General features: G+C 54.8%; 3 protein-coding genes across 9 annotated transcripts in view; 2 read left to right on the forward strand and 1 right to left on the reverse strand.

Moving 5' to 3' along the window:
* Nucleotides 1–8,289, forward strand: part of LOC134562689 (zinc finger protein 850-like) — a 182,442-nt gene extending 174,153 nt beyond the window's left edge. Inside the window, exons 1-2 of one of the 4 annotated variants that reach the window (XM_063420197.1) lie at nucleotides 801–930; nucleotides 1,570–8,289. In XM_063420197.1, the coding sequence (XP_063276267.1) occupies nucleotides 1,584–3,164 (1,581 nt within the window). In that variant the 5' untranslated portion in view covers nucleotides 801–930; nucleotides 1,570–1,583 and the 3' untranslated portion in view covers nucleotides 3,165–8,289. Of the gene's footprint in view, nucleotides 1–800; nucleotides 931–1,569 lie in introns of those variants that run through there. The other 3 variants (XM_063420194.1, XM_063420195.1, XM_063420196.1) reach the window with 3 other exon arrangements.
* LOC134562740 (serine/threonine-protein kinase pim-1-like) overlaps nucleotides 1–20,190 on the forward strand; it is a 218,966-nt gene that overhangs the window by 148,784 nt on the left and 49,992 nt on the right. The gene's annotated exons all lie outside the window — the stretch shown is intronic.
* The window catches only part of LOC134562720 (zinc finger protein 239-like), a 444,533-nt gene continuing 434,415 nt past the window's right edge, over nucleotides 10,073–20,190 (reverse strand). For 2 of the 4 annotated variants that reach the window (XM_063420245.1, XM_063420244.1), the window contains exon 2: nucleotides 10,073–12,881. In XM_063420245.1, the coding sequence (XP_063276315.1) occupies nucleotides 11,791–12,867 (1,077 nt within the window). In that variant the 5' untranslated portion in view covers nucleotides 12,868–12,881 and the 3' untranslated portion in view covers nucleotides 10,073–11,790. Of the gene's footprint in view, nucleotides 12,882–13,065; nucleotides 13,144–15,938; nucleotides 16,049–20,190 lie in introns of those variants that run through there. The other 2 variants (XM_063420242.1, XM_063420243.1) reach the window with 2 other exon arrangements.

Raw genomic sequence — 20,190 nt, forward strand, 5'->3', positions numbered from 1 at the left:
ACCCAGTGAGTCTGTAGATGATCCAAGTCCCTCCCAGCATGGTCCCAAGTCATGCCCAGTTCCCCCAGTGAAGATCCAGTCACCCCCACTCGCTCCCGGTGTCCCCCAGCATGGTCCCAGTTGTTCTCAGTGTGGTCCCGGTTTTTCCAACAAGGTTTTAGGTTCCTTTGGGTGATTTTTGGCCAAATCTGGTGGAGTTTAGTCCCATTTGGGTGATTTTGGGATAACCCGGGCAGTTTCAGGGTGGATTTTAGATCCCTTTGGAGGATTTTAGGCCTACTTCCATGGGGCTTAGGTATGTTTGGGTGATTTTGGGCCAAATCTGGTAAGGTGTTAGGGTTGACCTCAGGGCCCTTTGGGTGATTTTAGGCAATCCTAGGTTTTTTGAGGGTGGATTTTATGCCCATTTGGGAGATTTAAGGGTGATTTGAAGCAATTTTTATGAGGGTTTAAAACCAGTTTGTGCAGTTTTAGGACCCTTTGGTTGGATTTTAGACCCCTTTGGACGATTTTAACCCCATTTGGCTGATTCTGGCCCAAAGCATGTGGAATAATGGTGGATTTTAAGTCCCTTTGAATTATTTTAGGCCTCTTTGGGTGATTTTAAGCCAAACCAGGCCCTTTTAGCACCGCACGTCCCCTTGGCCGAGCTCCTTTCCCTCATAATTCCCGCCCTGTCCTTGACCCCGCCCCTTTCCCCTCACAGTTCCCGCCCTGTCCTTGACCCCGCCCCTTTCCCCTCACAGTTCCCGCCCTTTCCTTGACCCCGCCCCCACCGTTCGGGGCTGGGAACGGGGGAGGAGGAGGAGGGAGGGAGGAAGAGGCAGAGCGGCAGCAGGGAGCAGGAGGAGAAGGGCAGAGGAGGCAGAGGCGGCTCCAGCGCTCCCTGAACTCGCAGCACGGCCAGGGAGCATCGCCCCCATCCCGCAGGTGCCCGAGGAGGGGGAGCTCGCCCCAAATATCCCGGGGGCGTCCCTGGGTTTGGGGTTTTTTGGGGGGGATGTTTGGAGCTTGCAGGGCTCCAAAGCCGAGGTGCAGCTGCCCCTCTGGGGGACATCGGGGGCTCCCGGGAGGTGTTTTTGGGGTGTCCTTGTGGTGGCAGAGCCCCGGCAGGGGCGGGGGGACACCGGTTTTGGGACCCCTGGGACAGGTGCAGCTTCACTTAAAGGGACTCTGGGAAGAGAAGAGCCCCAGAACCACAAAGCAGGGACCCCGAGAGGGGGGGACCCCTGGGATTGCCGGGACCTTTGCAAGGGGTGCTGGGGCTGGAGGGGTAGGATGAGCGGGAAAGGGGTTTGGGGGTGCCGGTGCTGGAAGTGGCTGCTCCCAGTATGAGCCCAGTTGCACCCTGCCCCTCCCCCGTGTGGTTCCACTTTTCTCAGCACTCCCAGTATGAGCCCAGTCACTCCCAGTTTCCCTAAGTGGGGAGACAGAAGAGGAGGGGTCTTTTTGGGTTCCTGGGACTCCCAGCAGCCTGGGGAGGCTGGGGACAGAGCAGGGGGGGATCTCCTTCCCCTTCCCTCTGGAACGGAGGCAAATCCCATCCTCTCCTTGTCCTTCCTTCCCCAGACAAGGAGGTGAGCATGGAGACCAGGGAGGACAAATCTCTGCAGCAGAACCTTGTGGGAGAGGGTGTTTGGAGTGGCTCCACAGCACAGGAATCTAGTGGGGAGGAAAATCCCCGGAGATCCCTCACGAGGAGGGGCTGCAAACGCGGATCAGGGGGATTTGAGGAGAAAAGTCCCACCCTGTGCCAAGAAGGCAGTCAAAGATCGAGCCAGAGCTCAGCGCTGGTGGTGCATGAGCAGCTTCCTGATGGGGAGAAGCCCCACAAATGCTTGGAGTGTGAGAAGAGCTTCAGCCTGAGGTCCAGCCTGATCCGCCACCAGAGGATCCACACTGGGGAACGACCCTACGAGTGTGGGGAATGTGGGAAGAGTTTCAGCCAGAGGTCTGTCCTGATGTGCCACCAGAGGATCCACACCGGGGAACGACCCTACCCATGTGCGGAATGTGGGAAGAGCTTCAGGAAGAGCAACCAACTGGTCCAGCACAAGAGGATCCACACTGGGGAGAGACCCTATGAATGTGGGGAATGCGGAAAGAGGTTTCAGAACAGTGCCCACCTGCTCTGTCACCAGATGATCCACACTGGTGAGAGACCCTACCAGTGTGGGGAATGTAGGAAGAGCTTCAAGACGAGCTCTGAACTGATAAAGCACCAGATGATCCACAGTGGGGAGAGGCCCTACGAGTGTCGGGAATGTGGGAAATGCTTCAGGCAGAGCTCTGCCCTGAGTGCCCACCAGAGGATCCACACTGGAGAGAGGCCCTACGAGTGTGATAAATGCAGGAAGAGGTTTCAGACCAGCTCCGATCTCCTTAGGCATCAGCGGATTCACACAGAGGAGAGGCCCTTCCGCTGCCCCGACTGTAGGAAGGGCTTCAAGCAAAACTCCACACTCAGCAGGCACCGGCGCATCCACACTGGGGAGAGGCCCTACGAGTGTGATAAATGCAGGAAGAGGTTTCAGCTCAGCTCCAGTCTCCTCGTGCACCAGCGCACGCACACGGAGGAGAGGCCCTTCCGCTGCCCTGACTGCGGGAAGGGCTTCAAGGTGAACTCCACTCTCATGAAGCACCGGCGCATCCACACCGGGGAGAGACCCTACAAGTGTGAGGAATGTGGGATGAGCTTCAGCCAGAGCTCCAACCTGATCTGCCACCAGAGGACCCACACTGGGGAACGGCCCTACGAGTGTGCAGAGTGTGGGAAGAGCTTCAGACAGAGCTCCAACCTGATCCAGCACCAGAACATCCACACTGGGGAAAGGCCATATGAGTGTAGGGAATGTGGGAAGGGCTTCAAGCACAGCGCCAACCTGATTGTCCACCAAAAAATCCACACTGGGGAGAAGCCCTATGAGTGTTCCGAGTGTGGGAAGAGGTTTTCCACCAGTTCCCATCTCCTCCTGCACCAGCAGATTCACACAGAGGAGAGGCCCTTCCACTGCCCTGACTGTGGGAAGGGCTTCACACAGAACTACACCCTCATCATCCACCGGCGCATCCACACTGGGGAAAGGCCATTCAAGTGTCCCCAGTGTGGGAAGAGCTTCTCCAGGAGCTCAAGCTTGACCAGACACCAACAGAGCCACCAGTAAGGGAAGGCCCTGCAAGTGCCCCTAGTGCAGGAAGAGCTTCATGCGCTGCTCAGCTCCATCCTCCCCACTGCAGGACTCAAGTTGGGCAGAGCCCTGGTGACCCACATTCCCTATAATTCATAGGATGGGAAGACACCTGGCTGGTTATCCTTTTGTTTTTGCCTTCATTTTTTTCTCTTCCTCTCTTTGCACTCAAGAATCCAAGAGGGATCAGTCTGTCACCTCAAAACTGCTCCAGTCCCACTGAGAACAACTCATTTTTAACCCAAAAGGGCTCAATCCCACCTCAAAGTGGCTTGTTCCCACCTCAGAAAAACTCAATCCCACTCCAAAGTTACTCGATTCCACAGCCACCAGGGTGAGATGAGGTTGGAAGGAGACTGGGAGAAGTGGGATCCAAATTTGGAGCAGTGGGATTTGGATTGTGTGGGACTGGGTGGGTGGGATGTGTTTTGATAGCAAATTAGACTTTGAGAGTTCTTCATTTCTGTCCCATTCATTTTCAGTCAGTGTCAGTTCTGTTCTCACAGTGCCACCTTCTCAGCTGATTGTGTTGGTGTCCTCCTTTCTCTCCTGTGTCTCTCTGCCTGCTCTTTTTGTCTCTCAGTGTCTCCCTTGAGCCAGGGCAGCTCCCCCCAAAGCCCCTGCCCTGACTGAATTCCCAATGCAGGGGCTACAGCAAGCATGGATGAAGTTCTGAGGGCTGGCAGTGAAATGTCCCTGGAGGATCTTGCTGCCCTTGACTTTCGGCCTCTTCTTCAGAGCTTTGCCTTCAGGGGAAGGAAGATCTTTTCCTTTCTGGGAACTGGAATTGCAGAGCCTTGCAGTGTGTGCCATGCAGGAGCATCCAGACTGGGATCCTGCGGGCTGGGCTCACATGGACTGGGATCCTCCAGCCTGGGACTGCATAGAGTGGGACCATCTGGATCAGGAGCATCCAGACTGGGATGATGGGACTGGGACCTTGTAGACTGAGATTATACAGACTGGGATCACATGGACTGGGATTTCACAGGCAGGGACCATCTGGATCAGAACCATAGAGACTGGAATCATACAAACTGGGATCATATGGCCTGGGATGGCTGCACTGGAACAATGTGAAATGAGGCGGTCCCACCCTGTCCATAAGCTCCTCCCAGTCCTGCCTGTGGGCACGGCCAAAACACTCTGGAGCCAACGCAACAGTTCTGGAGCGATCCTGGAGCCAATCCCAGAGCAATTCCATGTTCCATCCCCGTTCCGGTTCCAGCCTTGGTCTCAGTCTCAGTCCCGGAGCGCTCCCGGTTTCAGTTTTGGTCCCTGTCCTGGTCTGATTCTCAGTCTCGGAGCAGTCCCCAAGGACTCCTGGTGCTGATTCCAGTCTCGGTGCCTATTTTGATCTCGGAGTGGTGCCAGTCCTGGTCTCAGTCTTGGTCCTGGAACGGTGCAAGTCTCGATGTTGGTTCTGGTTTCAGTCCCGATCTCAGTCTGGGTCTCGTTCTCAGTCTCGGAGCAATCTCAGTCCCAGTCCCAGTGCTGTTGCAGTGCCGGTCTCTGTTCTGGTGTTGGTTCTGGTCTCAGTCTTGGTCTAGGTGCCGGTCCCACAGCAGCGCCACTCGGTGCCAGTCTTGGATTTCGTGTTAGTCTCAATCTTGATGCTGCTGCTGATTCTGGTGCTGATGTTGGTCTCTGGTCCAGGAGATTTTAGGCCCATTTCGGTGATTTTAGGCCAAACTGGGCAGGATTAGGATGGATTTCAGACCCCTTTGGATGATTTTAGGCCAAATCTGGTGGGGTTTAGGGTGGATTTTAGATCCCTTTGGATGATTATAGACCAATTTAGCTGATTTTAGTCCAAACTGGGCAGGTTTAGGCTGGGTTTTCAAGGCTTTTAGTGTGGATTTTAGGCCCCTTTGGCTGATTTTAGGCCAAATCTGGTGGGGTTTAGGCTCATTTGGGTGATTTTAGGATAAGATGGGCTGTATTAGAGTGGATTTTAGATCCCTCTGCAGGATTTTAGGCTTATTTGGGTGGGATTTCAGCACGTTTAGGGCAAATCTGGGAGTTAGGGTGGACTTTAGACCCCTTTGGTGATTTGAGGTAAACCTGGGTACTTTCATGGTGGATTTTATGCCCATTTCAGAGATTTAAGTGTGTTTTGATGTGTGTTTTTGAGGATTTTAAACCAGTTTGTGCAGTCTTAGGGCCCTTTGGTTGGATTTTATAACTCTTTGGATGATCTTAACAGCATTTGACTGATTTTAGGCCAAACCGTGTGGATTTGGGGTAGATTTTAGGGCCCTTTCGGTGATTTTAAGCCACTTTGTGGGAATTCAAGGCTCCTTTGAGTGAACGGAGGCCAAATTTAATTAGGTTTAGGGTGGATTTTGGACCTCTTTAGACAATTTTATTCCCATTTGGGTGATTTTAGACAAAACCTGGCCCTTATAGGACTGTGTGTCCCCCTTGGCCACGCCCATTCTCCCTCATGATTCCCGCCCTTTCCTTGACCCTGCCCCTTTCCCCTCACAGTTCCCGCCCTTTCCTTGACCCCGCCCCTTTCCCCTCACAGTTCCCGCCCTTTCCTTGACCCCGCCCCCACAGTTCGGGGCTGGGAACGGGGGAGGAGGAGGAGGGAGGGAGGAAGAGGCGGAGCGGCAGCAGGGAGCAGGAGGGGAAGGGCAGAGGAGGCGGATGTAGCTGAGCTCTGGTAAGACTGGGGACTAGAGTAACGTGAGACTAACCAGTATGGTTTCTAGCACGAACTCCGCTTTATTCCGCGAGATGGCCGGTTAAGTACAGAACGAATAGTTTACAGTTAGCAGGCGCACTGTGATAGGTGGTGAACATACAAAAGTATGTAAGCAATCTAGGGTTAAGGTAGCTACAGAGATTTAGTGCCATTACCTCTATGCTGCGAGCGTCCATACCTTAACACATTCCTAGTAGCAGATAAGTTTATCTGTTACTACGTATGCTGAACGTTTTGCGGCCTACTAGACCCAGGCCTGAGGCCTAGTTTAGCCTAGTTTAGAATAGATCAAATGGTATCTGTGAGCATATCATGCCCACGATACCTGAGAAACTCGGCCACAGGCAGAGGCGGCTCCAGTGCTCCCTGAACTCGCAGCACGGCCAGGGAGCATCGCCCCCATCCCGCAGGTGCCCGGGGAGGGGGAGCTCGCCCCAAATATCCCGGGGGGGTCTCTGGGTTTGGGGTTTTTTGGGAGAGTTGTTTGGAGCTTGCAGGGATCCAAAGCCGAGGCGCAGCTGCCCCTCGGGGGGACATCAGGGGCTCCCGGGAGGTGTTTTTGGGATCCTGGTGGCAGCAGAGCCCCGTTGGAGGGCAAGGACAGCGGGTTTGGGGAGCCCTGGGAGAGCTGCGGCTTCCCTGCGCGGGACCCCAGAGAGAGGAGAGCCCCAGAATTGTAAAGCGGGGACCCCAAGAGGGGGAACCCCTGGGATTGCCGGGACCCCAGCGGGGGGTGTTGGGGCTGGATGGGCGGGATGAGTGGGAAAGGGGTTCGGGGGTGCCAGTGCTGGAAGTGGCTGCTCCCAGTATGAACCCAGTAACTCCCTCCATGTGGTCCCATTTTTCTTGGCACTCCCAGTATGTGGCCAGTCACTGCCAGCATTCCCAAATGGGGAGACAGAAGAGGGGCGAGCTTTTCCAATTCCTGGGACTCCCAGCAGCCTGAGGATGGTGGGGACCCCCAATAGAAGCATGACCCCCAGCAGCTGTGACTGGGGGAAACCCCAAAGTCTCCCTAATGGGAGAGACCAGAGAATGGGAACTCCTGGGAGGTTTTTTCGGTGCCAAATCTTGGTGTTTGGGAGCTTTTTATGGACCCCAGATGCCTGGTGACTTCTAGAGATGGACTTGGGCAGAGGGAATTTCAAATTCAATCTGCTCATCCCTTGTTTTACTACAAACTAGAATTTTCCATTCCCAGCATTGGCTGGATGGAGGAGGAGGCTGGGAGGAAGATGACCCAGGGCACTCGAGGCAGGTGAGGAGGAAGTCACTGCCCCTTTCCCCCTCTCTCCCCCTCCATCTCTCAGCCCAGCACAGCCCTCGGTTCCAGGACAACTGTCATAGCTAATCTATTAGCTAGACAAGATAAATCAGGTCTAACAGACCCAACTCAGCTGACCTGGCTTGTTCTAGAAGTCCCTAAGTAAACAGGAGAGCTCTTGCAGAGACCTCAACCAGTCATAGCCAGTCTGGAGAGCAGACATATCACTGGTCAAGGAGCTAAGAGCAGACATATCACTAGTCCAGGGCAGAGCTAAGAGCCAGACCAACGAGTGTAGAACTGGGAGTTTTGAACTTCCTATGTAAGGGAGTTAGGAACAATAAAATGTGCTGTTTGTCTCATGATCAAGAGGTCTCGAGTCATGATTTGTGTCTCCCTAGCCATGACCCCCTCGCATTGCATGTGGTGCTTCTGTGTGAAGACGACAGCCATTCCGCCAGAGAGTGAAGGGAGACAGAACAGCCCATCAGGGTGTATAAAAATACATGCGGTGTGAGAGGCGGAGAAGCTGGAAAAGCTGAAAAACGAGAAGCTGGAAAAATCTGTAAAACAAGTCAGCGTGAGAGCTGGAAGAACAAAAGCAAAAAGCTGAAAAAATAGAAAAAAACCCATCGGAAACATGGCAAGATGGATATCACTGGAAGACAACCTCCTTGTCCAGGTATTGATTCTCCTGTCACCTAAATGGGGAGTACAGTACATGCAGCCAGTGTTGCTAACGCTGCTGGCGTGGTCTGGTAACCATGGAGTAAACCTTATAAAGCCCTGGAAAATTGTTTTGGACTTGCTGAGGTGGTTGGAAGCCAAGCAGGACGCAGAGATGGCAGCAAAGATGCCATGGACATCGCCCACTTTTTTGGCCTGCCAAGGACACTGAGCGGGGCAGAGCAGCAGGTGAAAAACCGAGGGGAAAGCAGCCATTATTTACTAGAGTTCCCCCGCTGCCGCCCGCACCGAGTCCATCCTCAGCATGGCCAGGTCCGCCCACGCCCCCGCTACAGAAACCATCTTTAGGCTCTGCACCCTGTAAAGCGGCACGGAGAGAGCCCGCCGAAAACCCCCAAGGTGGCGGAGAGCACGCGGAACAAGGGGCACTCACCCAAGATGGTGCTGGCCACAGGGCGCGGGATGTTCCTGCTCGAGATGGCGGAACGCGCGCTCCACAGGCCGGAGGAGAAGCGGCTGCCCCGCCGCCGGAGCTGACCCAGCGCTGCCCGAGCCGTGTGTAGAGCCGCCGGCGCAGGGGACACGAGCTACCATGTACCGCCGCATCCTCAGTCAGCACTCGAGAAACCTGAGAAACACCGAGGCAGCCGGCGCAGCAGTCGGCACCCAGAGAATGGGAGACCCGGCTGGCGCCCAGGGCCGCGGGACATCACAGCTGTGAGCAGCCCCAGACGTCAACAGAACGGAGCGGAGCCGCCCGCCACCGCCGACAAACCGCACTGCCTGGTAACCACAGCAGCAACGGTATCGACCCCTTTGTGCAGCCAGAGAGAGCCTGTAAGTCTGCCTGGGCTGGGCAGGGAGAACCAAAGGACAGCCCTTGGTCCCCTGATCCGTATAACCCTGGAGGGGACCCTGACAATATCCCAAAAAAGCTGTTGCTGCCCCGCACCCTGTGGCCTCAGTCAGAGCCGAGTGGTGGCGGGTGGCTGGGGACAGGGAGACCCTTCCTAGCAGCATGGCCCCTCTCAGCCCGCCCTCTGCGAAAGCGGACCAGCAGCGACAGAGACTGCAAGAGAGGGGAGTGTGCGAACCCTCAGGCAACCACAAAACAAAACAGAAGCGGCACCACATTCTCTGCCTCCCCCCCAGCAAAATTCACCCAGTAGAGCATGGCTAACTCCTGTAAGCTGAGACAGCCCTACAAGTCACTCCCACTGCTCCTACAACAGCCCAACCTGCCGTCTGCTGCGGGCCCTCTTAAGCTGATACTGTACTAGAAAGAAAAAATAACTACATGTGATATGGAGGATGTTTATGAATATAAAAATACAAGATTTTAGAAGCAGCTTTTGGTGATTTTGTAGTAGAGAAACAGCTTGTACTGAGAACACATAGAAGATTAGCCATTAAGCTTGGTTGTTAGGTAGTTACTAAGTAGAAGTCATACAGGTAAGATGTATGTTGAAACTCAGCAAAGCAGGACCTAGGTATTTGTCAAAAATCGATAAAGCACAACTTTGTGGCTTGAACCCAGCAAAATCAAGCTCTTAATCTTTGGCAAGAGCAAAGTGACCTGAAAAATACCCAAACCTCCACTGTGCCTGCCCAGAAGCGAAGATCAGCCTGAGGAAGATGATGGCCTTCCTCCCAAGACCCCAACTCACACTGCCAGGAGGTGTGACAGCTAATTAGAACACGAAGCGAGAGAAGGCGGGGAATGGGCGGGTGGGGAGGTGTGGGTTTGTGGGATCCATGTGCATTTAAACCTGGACCTTGTTCTGACCAGGTACGCACGGTTTGGAGGAGATATCCCCCTGTGTCTCCCAGCTGGAAATAAAACATACTGCTTTACAATTTCTACCTGTAAAGTCCTTATTCTGCGCTTCACACGGTAACCCCCATCCTGAGGGCCCCGAGCAGCGCCGCCCCCACAGCGGGAGCGGAGAGCAGAGCACGGGCAGGCGGCCGCGGGGAGCGGCGGGCGCCCCTCCCAGCCCCGCCGGCCACAGCCACTGCCCGCGGCAGTGCGGATGATCAACACACAGAAAAACCCAGAGAGGACTAACCACAGAATTGTGTTTTCAATCATCGGACACAACAAATAGCTACCATTAAAACAAGTATCCATTCTAATACTGTTTTTAAATACTCCCGACAGTTTAATCCTAACAATAGTAAACTCTTTTCAGGTACGTATTGAAGTTACAATAAAATGCTATGTGATATTTAAATATTTGGTTTTATTTGATAATTTCTTCTGTATAAAATTCATAATCATTTACATGCTGTTTTTACCCTCCAAAGAAAAAGGGAAGCACCAAGATACTTATTTTTCTCTTCCAAAAATCCCACCATTTCAGTTACAGCATTTCAACAAAGCATTTTCATGCTAAAAATTACTAACAACCACCTTTCATATTTCACTCATGCCAACTCCTGTTCAAGTCAATAGCAAATTTCTAAAAGTGAAAGCAAGTCACTTTGACTAACTGATTTGGCTTTACAGAAGTTAAATCTTTTTTCCTCAGATAAACATGAAAAGCCTCATCCAGAAGAGGCTCTTCAAGTCCTCATTGTGATAAAGAGGCCCTTCAGCTGTAGCAGAGCCTGAGTGATGGTAAAACATACAGGCAGTTTGAAGTTTCACCTTAGTCATGTTCAAAAATACATGTTTAATTCCTGTTATAATTGTTAAAGAAAGGTAAAAAGTGTGGGGTGGGTGTACACCCCCTCAAGAGCTTTAGGTGCTCTCATGTTTTTCTAAGTAAAAGATTGTCAACAGTAAGACAATTTACCCACCACCTTGCTTTACTCCAAGATTCAAACATTTGGAAGACATCACAGGCAGAAAGATGTGTGTTTTGATTGAAATGGTTTTTAGTTTAATTGTTTACTGTTTTCTAGTGTCAAGTTGGAACCTGTAACTTCTAAGCAATTAACCTGTGACATGCTAGCCTGGCAAATTGTGGTAGTAGTGGATTTCGCCTAACACCTCCTAGACGTGAATACTGCAGCTCCAATAACACACGAGACACATCACTGGCTAGGGAAACTTAAGTTTATCAAATTGAGTACAAAGCCTCATTCAAATTAAATTCATACTGTCTTTGTCATCCTACCTGCAAGGTGCCTGCAAGGATAACAAAGAACATTTCCTTTTTAAAATTAGAACCAAAAGGGTGATTTGTCATAGCTAATCTGTCAGCCAGACAAGATAAATCTGGCCATAGCAGACCCAACTCAGCTGACCTGCCTTGTTCTAGAAGTCTCTAGGTGAATGGGAGAGCTCATGCAGACACCTGAACCAGTCATAGCCAGTTCAGAGAGCAAACATATCACTGGTCAAGGAGCTGGGCAGGGCTAAGAGCTAGAACTGGGAGTTTAGAACTTAGTATATCAGAGAGATCCAAACAATAAAACATGCTGTTTGTCTCATGATCCAGAGGTCCCGAGTCATGATTTGTGTCTCCCTAGCCACGAACCCCTCATGTTACAGTAGGATTCAGCCTTTCTAGGTTAAAAATGAGTTGGTCCCAGTGGGATTTGCATGGTTTTGAGGTGACAGATGATCCCTTTTGGCTTTAAGAGTGCAAAGAGATGGAGTATCCAGCAAAAATCCCCCAAGAACACACAAATCCTCCAGAATATGGCTCCAATCCTAAACTCCCCCTCAATTACCTGTGAAATGGTGGGACTTCAGACATATTTGGTCCATTTCTTTCTTTTCAACCCTGTTTTGACTCTTTTTAAGGGATGAAGATGAATCAAAAGAAAATTAAGGTCAAAACAAAAGGATAATCAGAATAGTGCCTTCCCAACATGGATCACAGGGAATGTGGGTCACCAGGGCTCTGCTCAACATGGGTACTCCAGTGGGGGATGGAGTTGGAGCAGTGCACGAAGCTGTTCCTGCACTGGGGGCACTCACAGGGCGTCCCTTACTGGTGCCTCTGTTGGTGTCTGGTCAAGGATGAGCTGTGTAAGAAGTTCTTCTCACCCTGGGGACACTCGTAGGGCCTCTCCCGGGCGTGAACGCGCCGGTGGGTGATGAGGGTGGAGTTCTGCTTGAAGCCCTTCCCGCAGTCGGGGCAGTGGAAGGGCCTCTCCTCTGAGTGAATTTGCTGATGTACAAGGAGCTGGGTGCTGATCCGAAACTTCTTCCCACACTCAGAACACTTGTATGGCCTCTCCCCAGTGTGGATCTTTTGGTGGCTGATCAGGTTGGCATGCTGGTTGAAGCTCTTCCCACATTCCCCACACTTGTAAAGCCTTTCCCCAGTGTGGATGTTCTGGTGCTGGATCAGGTTGGAGCTCTGACTGAAGCTCTTCCCACATTCCCCACACTCGTAGGGCCGTTCCCCAGTGTGGGTCCTCTGGTGCCGGATCAGGTGGGAGCTCCGGCTGAAGCTCATCCCACATTCCTCACACTCGTGGGGTCTCTCCCCGGTGTGGATGCGCCGGTGCCTGTCAAGATGAGTGTTTTGCCTGAAGCCCTTCCCGCAGTCAGGGCAGCGGAAGGGCCTCTCCTCCGTGTGCGTGCGCTGGTGCACGAGGAGACTGGAGCTGAGCTGAAACCTCTTCCCACATTCCCCACACTTGTAGGGCCTCTCCCCCGTGTGGACCATCTGGTGACGGATCAGGGTGTAGCTCCACTGAAACCTCTTCCCACATTCCTCACACTCGTGGGGTCGTTCCCCAGTGTGAATCCTCTGGTGCCTGATTAGTTTGGACCTCTGTTTAAAGCTCTTTCCACACTCAGAGCACTTGTGGGGCTTCTCCCCATCAGGAAGCTGCTCATGGACCACCAGCTCTGAGCTCTGGCTCCATCTCCGGCCACCTTCCCGGCACAGGGTGGGTCTTTCCTCCTCACATCCCCCAGATCTGCCTTTGCAGCCTCTCCTCCTGAGGGATCTCCCGGGCTTTTCCTCCCCATTGGATTCCTGAGCAGTGGAGCCGCTCCAAACGGCCTCTCCCACGAGGTTCTGCTGCGGGGATTTGTCCTCCCTGCTCTCCATGCTCAGCTCCTTGTCTGGGGAGGAAGGACAAGGAGAGGATGGGATTTGCCTCGGTGCCACAGGGAAGGGGAAGGAGATCCCCTCAGTCCATCCCCGGCAGGACGACGTCGGCAGCGGGGTTGTCCTGCAGCCGGGGCCAGGCTGGGCTGGGAGATGGAGCAGGGGAGAGAGGGAAGGGGGCAGTGACTTCCTCCTCACCTGCCTGGGAGTTCTGGGGCATCTTCCTCTTCCTCACAGCTTCCTCTTCCATCGGCCAATGATTGGGAATGGGAAATCCTGGTTTGGGGTAAAAATGATACATGAGTGCCTTCAGTTTGACAATCCTTCTCCCCAAGTCCATCTCTAAAAGTCACCGGGTATTTGGGGTCCATAAAAACCTCCCAAACACCAAGATTCAGCCCTGAAAAAGCCTCCCAGCAGTTCCCTGTCTCTCCTCTCTCCTTTGGTGTTCGGGGGTTCCCCCTGTCCCAGCCTGCTGGGGGTCCCGCTTGTATTGGGGTCCTCCATCTACTGGGTCCCTGCCCTCCCCAGGCTGCTGGGACTCCCAGGATCCTGAACAGCTCCCCTCTCTTCTGTCTCCCCATTTGGGGATCCTGGGGAGTTTTTGGGGTCCCAGGGTCCCTTCTCCCCTTATTCACTGCTTTGGGGTGCAGGGGGTCCAAGGAGTCCCCCCTGCCCCTCTCCAGGCTGTGGAGGGTCCCATGGATTGTGGTGCTCCCCCCTCTCTGGGCTCCCCACTTTGGGGTCCTGGGGGACACAGGGCTCTGCTCCTCCAGGCAGCCGCCACTGGGACCCCCCAGTGTCCCCCCAAGGGCAATTTTCAGCTCAGCTTTGGAGTTCTTCATTCTCAAAACATCTCCCTCCAAAAAGTCCCAACCCAGGGATCCCCCAGGCTATCTGGGCTGAGCTCCCCCTCCCCCAGCACCTGCGGGATTGGGGGGTGATGATCCCACAGGTGGGGGGAGGCTGCAAATGCAGGGAGCGCTTGGCCTCGTGGTTTTCTCCTTTTCTTGATCCTCCTTTGTCCCTCCTCCTCCTCTTCCTCCGGCTCCTGCTCTTCCATCCCTCATCCTCCTCTTGCCTAACCCCACCTCCTTCTCCTGCTTCCATCCATTCTCCTGCTCCTTCTTCATCCCTCCTCTTCCATCCCTGCTCCTCCTGCCCCAGGAGCAGCCATACCCTCGGTGCCCCGTTCCCGGCCCCTGGCAGCGCGCGGGAGCAGCGGGGATGGAGCCGGGACAGGTCGGGATGGGCAGCGCGGGGCTCTCGGCTGCTCCCACCCGCTGGGGGCGGGGGGAACCCAGCCCGGGGAAAAGGAGAGAGAAACTGGGAAAACTGGGGGCTGCACATCCAAACTGGGGCTTGCTGGGGACCCTGGCTGGGGACTTCCAGCCCTTGGGGCTCCTCTCGGGAGATCCGGGACGGGGGAACGCAGAGAGGGCTGGGGGATGCCAGGAGTGCAATCGCTGGGAGTGACTGGGCTGTACTGGGGTAACTGGAACCTTACTGGGACAACTGGGAGTGACAGGGAATGACTACAAGCATGCTGAGGGACACTGGGGTATACTGGGAATGTCTGTGATCATACTGGGGAGACTGGAAGAACACTGGGAACAGCCAGGACCATGCTGGGAATGACTGGGACCATGCTGAGAGGGACTGGGACTATTCTAGGGACAACTGGGATCATACTGGGAGGAACTGGGAACAACAGGAACTATGCTTGGGGCAACTGGTATCATACTGAAATCACAGTGGGAACAGGTCAGTCCATGCTGGGGAGAACTGGGATCACACTGAGGGTGATGAGAATCATACTGGGATTGTCTGGGAGTGGCTGTGAGGAACTGGAATCATGTTGAAAGCAACTGGGAGGTGGGAGTGACTGGGAGCATGCTGAGGGTGACTGGGATATACTGAGAGACACAGGGAGTCATGGGGATCATACTGGAGGCCACTGGGGTCATGCTGGCATTGACAGGGAGCAACTGGGATCACACTGGAGGCCACTGGCATCAGACTGGGAGTGACTGGCACTGACTGGACAGACTGCAAGTGACTGGAATCATACTGGGATTCATACTGGGATCATACTGGGAGTGGCTATAATCATACTGGGATTAGAGAGGGGGTCAATGGACCCTGACTGGGGGTTACTGGGAGCTACCAGGCCCATGCTGGGAGCAAACTGGGGTCATGCTGGGAGCAACTGGGATAGAGCTGGGGGCAAGGGAACCACACTGAGGTAACTGGGAGTGCCTGGGAATGACAATGAGAATGTTCAGGGCAACTGGGACATACTGGGAGTGTCAGAGACCATAGGGGTGGTGACTGTGAGAAACTGGGAGAGAGAGGGGGGAGGAACTGGGACCATGCTGGGGGAAACTGCGGGCAAGTGACTGGGGCCCTGCTGGGAGAGACTGGGATCATAGTGGGAGTGACTAGGACTGTGCTAGGGGCAATTGGGAGAACTGGGAATACACTAGACGAAAGTGGGAAGAACTGGGAGAAACTGGAACCGTTCTGGTGGCAAATTGCATCATATTCGGAAATGACTGGGAGTGACTGGGCTCATACTGGGAGCAGCCACTTCCAGCAGTGGCATCCCCGAACCCTCTTCCCGCCCATCCCGCCCCTCCAGCCCCCGCCGGGGACCCAGCAATCCCAGGGGATTCCCCCCCTCTTGGGGTCCCCGCTTTGCGGTTCTGGGGCTCTCCTCTCTCTGGGGTCCCGCTCAGGGCGGCCCCGGCAGACGCGGTCCCCCCGCCCCGGTGTCCCCCCGGCCCCGCCGCTCCCGCGCGCTCCCCACGTGGCCCCGGCAGAGCTCGGAGGGCCCGGCCCGGGAAGCCCAACCCCCACCGCGGGGGGACCCGCATCCCCCCGACCCCCAACGGGGCTCTGCCGCCACCGGGACACCCCAAAAACACCTCCCGGGAGCCCCCGATGTCCCCCCGAGGGGCATCTGCGCCTCAGCTTTGGAGCCCTGCAAGCTCCAAACATCCCCCCCAAAAAAACCCCAAACCCAGGGACCCCCCCGGGATATTTGGGGCGAGCTCCCCCTCCCCGGGCACCTGCGCGATGGGGGCGGTCCGGGGGGCTGCGAGTTCAGGGAGCGCTGGAGCCGCGCGGTTCCTCCGCTCGTTGTCTCCTCCCGCTTCCTCCTGCCGCTCCGCCTCTTCCTCCCTCCCTCTTCCTCCTCCCCCGTTCCCGGACCCGTCGAAGCCCGCGGGGGGAGCGGGAATGGAGCCGGGCCAGGTGGGAACGCAGAGAGGGTTGGGGGATGGCAGGAGTGGGATCACTGGGAGTGACTGGGCTGTACTGGGATCATACTGGGAGCAGCTCCTGTGTGACTGAGTTATACTGGGATCATACTGGAATGATACTGGGATGATACTGGGAGTGAGTAGGAGCAGCGCGATGGCTCCAGCGCTGGGGCTGGGGTCGCTGTTGGGGGCGGCGAGGGGGCAGTGGGACCTCCGGCAGCGGGACCCGAACGGGACCGAGACCCCCCTGCTCCCCTTATCCTGCACAGGGACCCCACTGAAACCCCTATTTCTGGACATCAGGACCCCCTGCTCCCCTTTTCCCGGTCATCCCATGTCTCCCAGCCTCCACACTTCCCGTGTGCTTGACCCTGGCATGCCCTGGAACGCCTTGGACCCCCATTCCTGCCTTTCCCAGCCCCACATTTCTGCAAAACCAGAGACCCCTGAAGTCCCTCTTCCCGAATATCTCGGGTTTCCCCAGCCTGTGACCCTCCTGTTTTATGAAAACCTGGACTCCCCTTTCCTGGGCTCAAGGACCCCCTGGAACTCCCTTCTACCTCTCCCAGTCCTTGCTCCCCATTTCATTGACCCTGAGACCCCCCCTGACCTCCCATTCCTGAGAACTGAGACACCCTTTTACCCCTTTGCCCAGCACTGACACCCCCTGCACCCCCTTATCCGGCACCAACTCAACCTTTTCCTGGCCACCCCGCCTTTCCCAGCCCCCAGAGCCACCCTTTTCCTTGATCCTGGCATCCCTGGGCCCCCATTCCTGCATTTCCCAGCCCCCAGCCCCTCCTTTCCTCACCCTGAGGAGCCCTGGCACCCCCTTTGCTGGGCACAGGATTCCCTGGACACCCCATCCCACCTCTCCCAGTGCCTGCCCTCCCCTTTCCTTGACTCTGAGCCCCTGAACCTCCTTCCCAGCTCTCCCAGCTCTTCAAGTCCCTCCTTTCCTTGACCTGTTGACCCCCCTGGATCCCCAAATCTCTGTGTCCCCCCAGTGTCCCACTGCCTGCAGTACCTGGAAGCGGCGCTGTCAGAGCCCGGCCCAGGGGTCCCCCAGTCCTTGATTGTGGGCGGGACCCCTGTGAGCGCTGGGACAGCGAGCGGGGCCGGATGGAGCTGCAGAGAGCGGGGATGGCAGCGGGAGCTGAGCTGGGACATTGGGATAGCCAGAGCTGGGACATTGGGATAGGCAGAGCTGGGACATTAGGATAGCCAGAGATGGGATTTTGGGATAGCCAGAGCTGTGACATTGTGTTGCCCTGGTTTTTCTGAGATTTTTTAAAGCCTTCTACTTGCTTGTAAGATAGAGTCAGTTCTTTAGCTACTGTTGCGATATTAAGGGTCAGTCTTTCACTTTCTCACGCTTTGGAACATAAACAACCCTTCTTGTTTTTGTTCACTGTCCTTTGCTTACATATTTCCAACCTGAAAATAATGTTGGTTGACAGCTGGCATGGCCAGTGGGGTGAAGGGGTAGTAACCCCAAGAGCCAATGTGCTTCCAGACCCACAAAATTATAAAAGGAAAGAAATAAACAGGCTGGCTCTCTTTTCTCGGTGGGGAGCAGCTTTCACTGAAGACTCTACCTCCGTGTTTTTGATTATTGCGTTCCGGGCAACAACATTGGGATTTTCCCAATCAGCTCTGAGCTCAGACAAATCAATCTGGCACCTCAGAAACACTGAAATCACACTGAACACAACTCAATTTTAACCCAAAAGGAATCAATCCCACCTCAGAAAAACTCAATCCCACTCCAAAGTTAGTCGATTCCACGGCTGCCAGGGTGAGATGGGGTTGGAAAGAGATTGGGAGAAGTGGCATCCAAATTTGGAGCAGGGGGATTGGGATTGTGTGGGGCTGGGTGGGTGGGATGTGTTTTGATAGTAAATCAAACTTTGACAGTTCTTGATTTCTGTCCCATTCATTTTAGTCAGTGTCAGTTCTGTTCTCACAGTGCCACCTTCTCAGCTGATTGTCCCTGTAGGATCTTGCTGCCCTTGGCTTGTTGCACTTTGCTTTGTTTCCTTGCTGTGCCTGAAGTGTCCAGGCAGGGGCAGAGTGACTCTTGCCGAGGAACTTTGTCATGCTTTCGCCTAATATTAAATCTGCTTTTTGCTGTTCTCTTGCCAGGGATTTTTTAAGCGCTCTCAAGTCCTTGTTTGTAACAGGGTGAAGGAGCCCTGGCCTAGGCTCTGGCCCTGGGGGACACGGGGACACTGCCTGGGGGTCCCTGTCCCCCTGTCCCATCCCCCCCTGTCCCCGTGTCAGGCTCTGGGGTCGATCTCATGGAACATCCTCTGGGGGAGGCTGCGGCACCAGGGGTGGGGGGGATGTGGGGAGACAGGGGACCCCGCTGTGCACGAGCAGCGTTGGACTCCTCTGGGGGAAGTGTGAGGGGGCCGGGGTGGAGTGACCTCCCCAGTGACCTCCCCTGTGACCTCACACCACCCTGTGATGTCACACACCCTCCTGTGATATCACACCACCCCCATGATGTCACACCACCAGCATGATGTCACACAGCCCTCTCTCTGGTGTCATACTGCCACCCTGTAATGTCACAGCACACACTTTGACCTCACAGCCATCTTTCTGACGTCTTACAGTTACACTGTGATGTCACAGCCAGCTCTGTGATGTCACACCCCACTCAGTGATGTCACACATCCTTCTCTGAGACATCACAGAGCTGCCCTCTAATGTGACAGAGCCTCCGTCTGTGATGGCAGCGCTTGCACTGTGACCTCACAACGCACTTTATGATGTCACAGCCTGCTCTGTGATGTCACAACCCACTGTTATGTCATGCAGCCCAGTCTATGATGTCATTCAGCCACACTGTGGTGTCACAATCCACTCTATGATGTCACACAGCCACACTGCGGTGTCACACCCTGCTCTGTTCCCGTTGTGTCACAACAGTCTCCAGTGCTCTAGGAGGCTGCAGTGTGAAGCAGTGGACATTTGCCCTCAGGCCTTTCTTGGTCACAGTGGAACCTTGCTTGCACGAGGCCTGGCAATGTCCCAGTGGAACATGGGTTCCACGAGGCCCCCCTTGATCAAAGTAGAGCCTTGGATCCATGACATTCCACTGTGTCACAATGTTCTCCTTGGTTTCCTGAGAAGCTGATGTGTGGACAACTGACCCTGGGTTCCTTGAGATTCGATTGAATGGCAGTGGTGTCCTAGGTTTCATAAAGCCCAGGTTTGTCACAATGGATCCTTGGTCTCAGGATATTCCATTGTGACACAGTGGTCTCCAGCACTCTCTAAGGCTGCACCGTGGAACAGTGGACACTTGGTTCCATGAGTTTCCATTGGTCACAGTGGTCTCCTGTGTTCCACTGGGCCTGGCTATGTCCCAATGGACACTGGGTTCCATGAGCAGTGGCACTGTCCCAGGGGCACCTGTGTCCCATGACACCCTGCTGTGTCACAAGTGACACTTTGTTCCGTGAGATTCTATGGAGTCACAGCGTCACTGGGGTTCCATGTGGGTGCCCGGGGAGTGGGGCCTGGTCCAAACATCCTGGGCAACCCTGGGCTGGTGCTTTTTGGGGGGAATCTTTGGATCTCCAAAGCCAAGCCACAGATGCCCCTTGGGACATAGTGGAACATCATGGAAGCCAAGAGACCCTGATGGAGCGAAGGCTGCAGTGTGTCCCACAGGGACCCCAGGGAAGCCAGGAGAGCCTGATGGAGCCAAGGCTGCAGTGTGTCACACAGGGACCCCAGGGAAGCCAGGAGACCCTGATGGAGCCAAGGCTTCAGTGTGTCATACAGGGACCCCAGGGAAGCCAGGAGACCCTGATGGAGCCAAGGCTGCAGTGTGTCACACAGGGACCCCAGGGAAGCCAGGAGACCCTGATGGAGCCAAGGCTGCAGTGTGTCACACAGGGACCCCAGGGAAGCCAGGAGAGCACTGTGAGCCCATGGAACAATTTGGCACCAAGGTTCCACTGTGAATTGACAGAACCTCATGGAAGCAAGGAAGCACTGTGAGCCTCTGGAGTCCACGTCTGCAGGTGGATTTTCTGGTCCTTCC

This window comes from Prinia subflava, chromosome 30 (genome assembly GCF_021018805.1).
Source record: "Prinia subflava isolate CZ2003 ecotype Zambia chromosome 30, Cam_Psub_1.2, whole genome shotgun sequence".
NCBI classification, from domain to species: domain Eukaryota; kingdom Metazoa; phylum Chordata; class Aves; order Passeriformes; family Cisticolidae; genus Prinia; species Prinia subflava.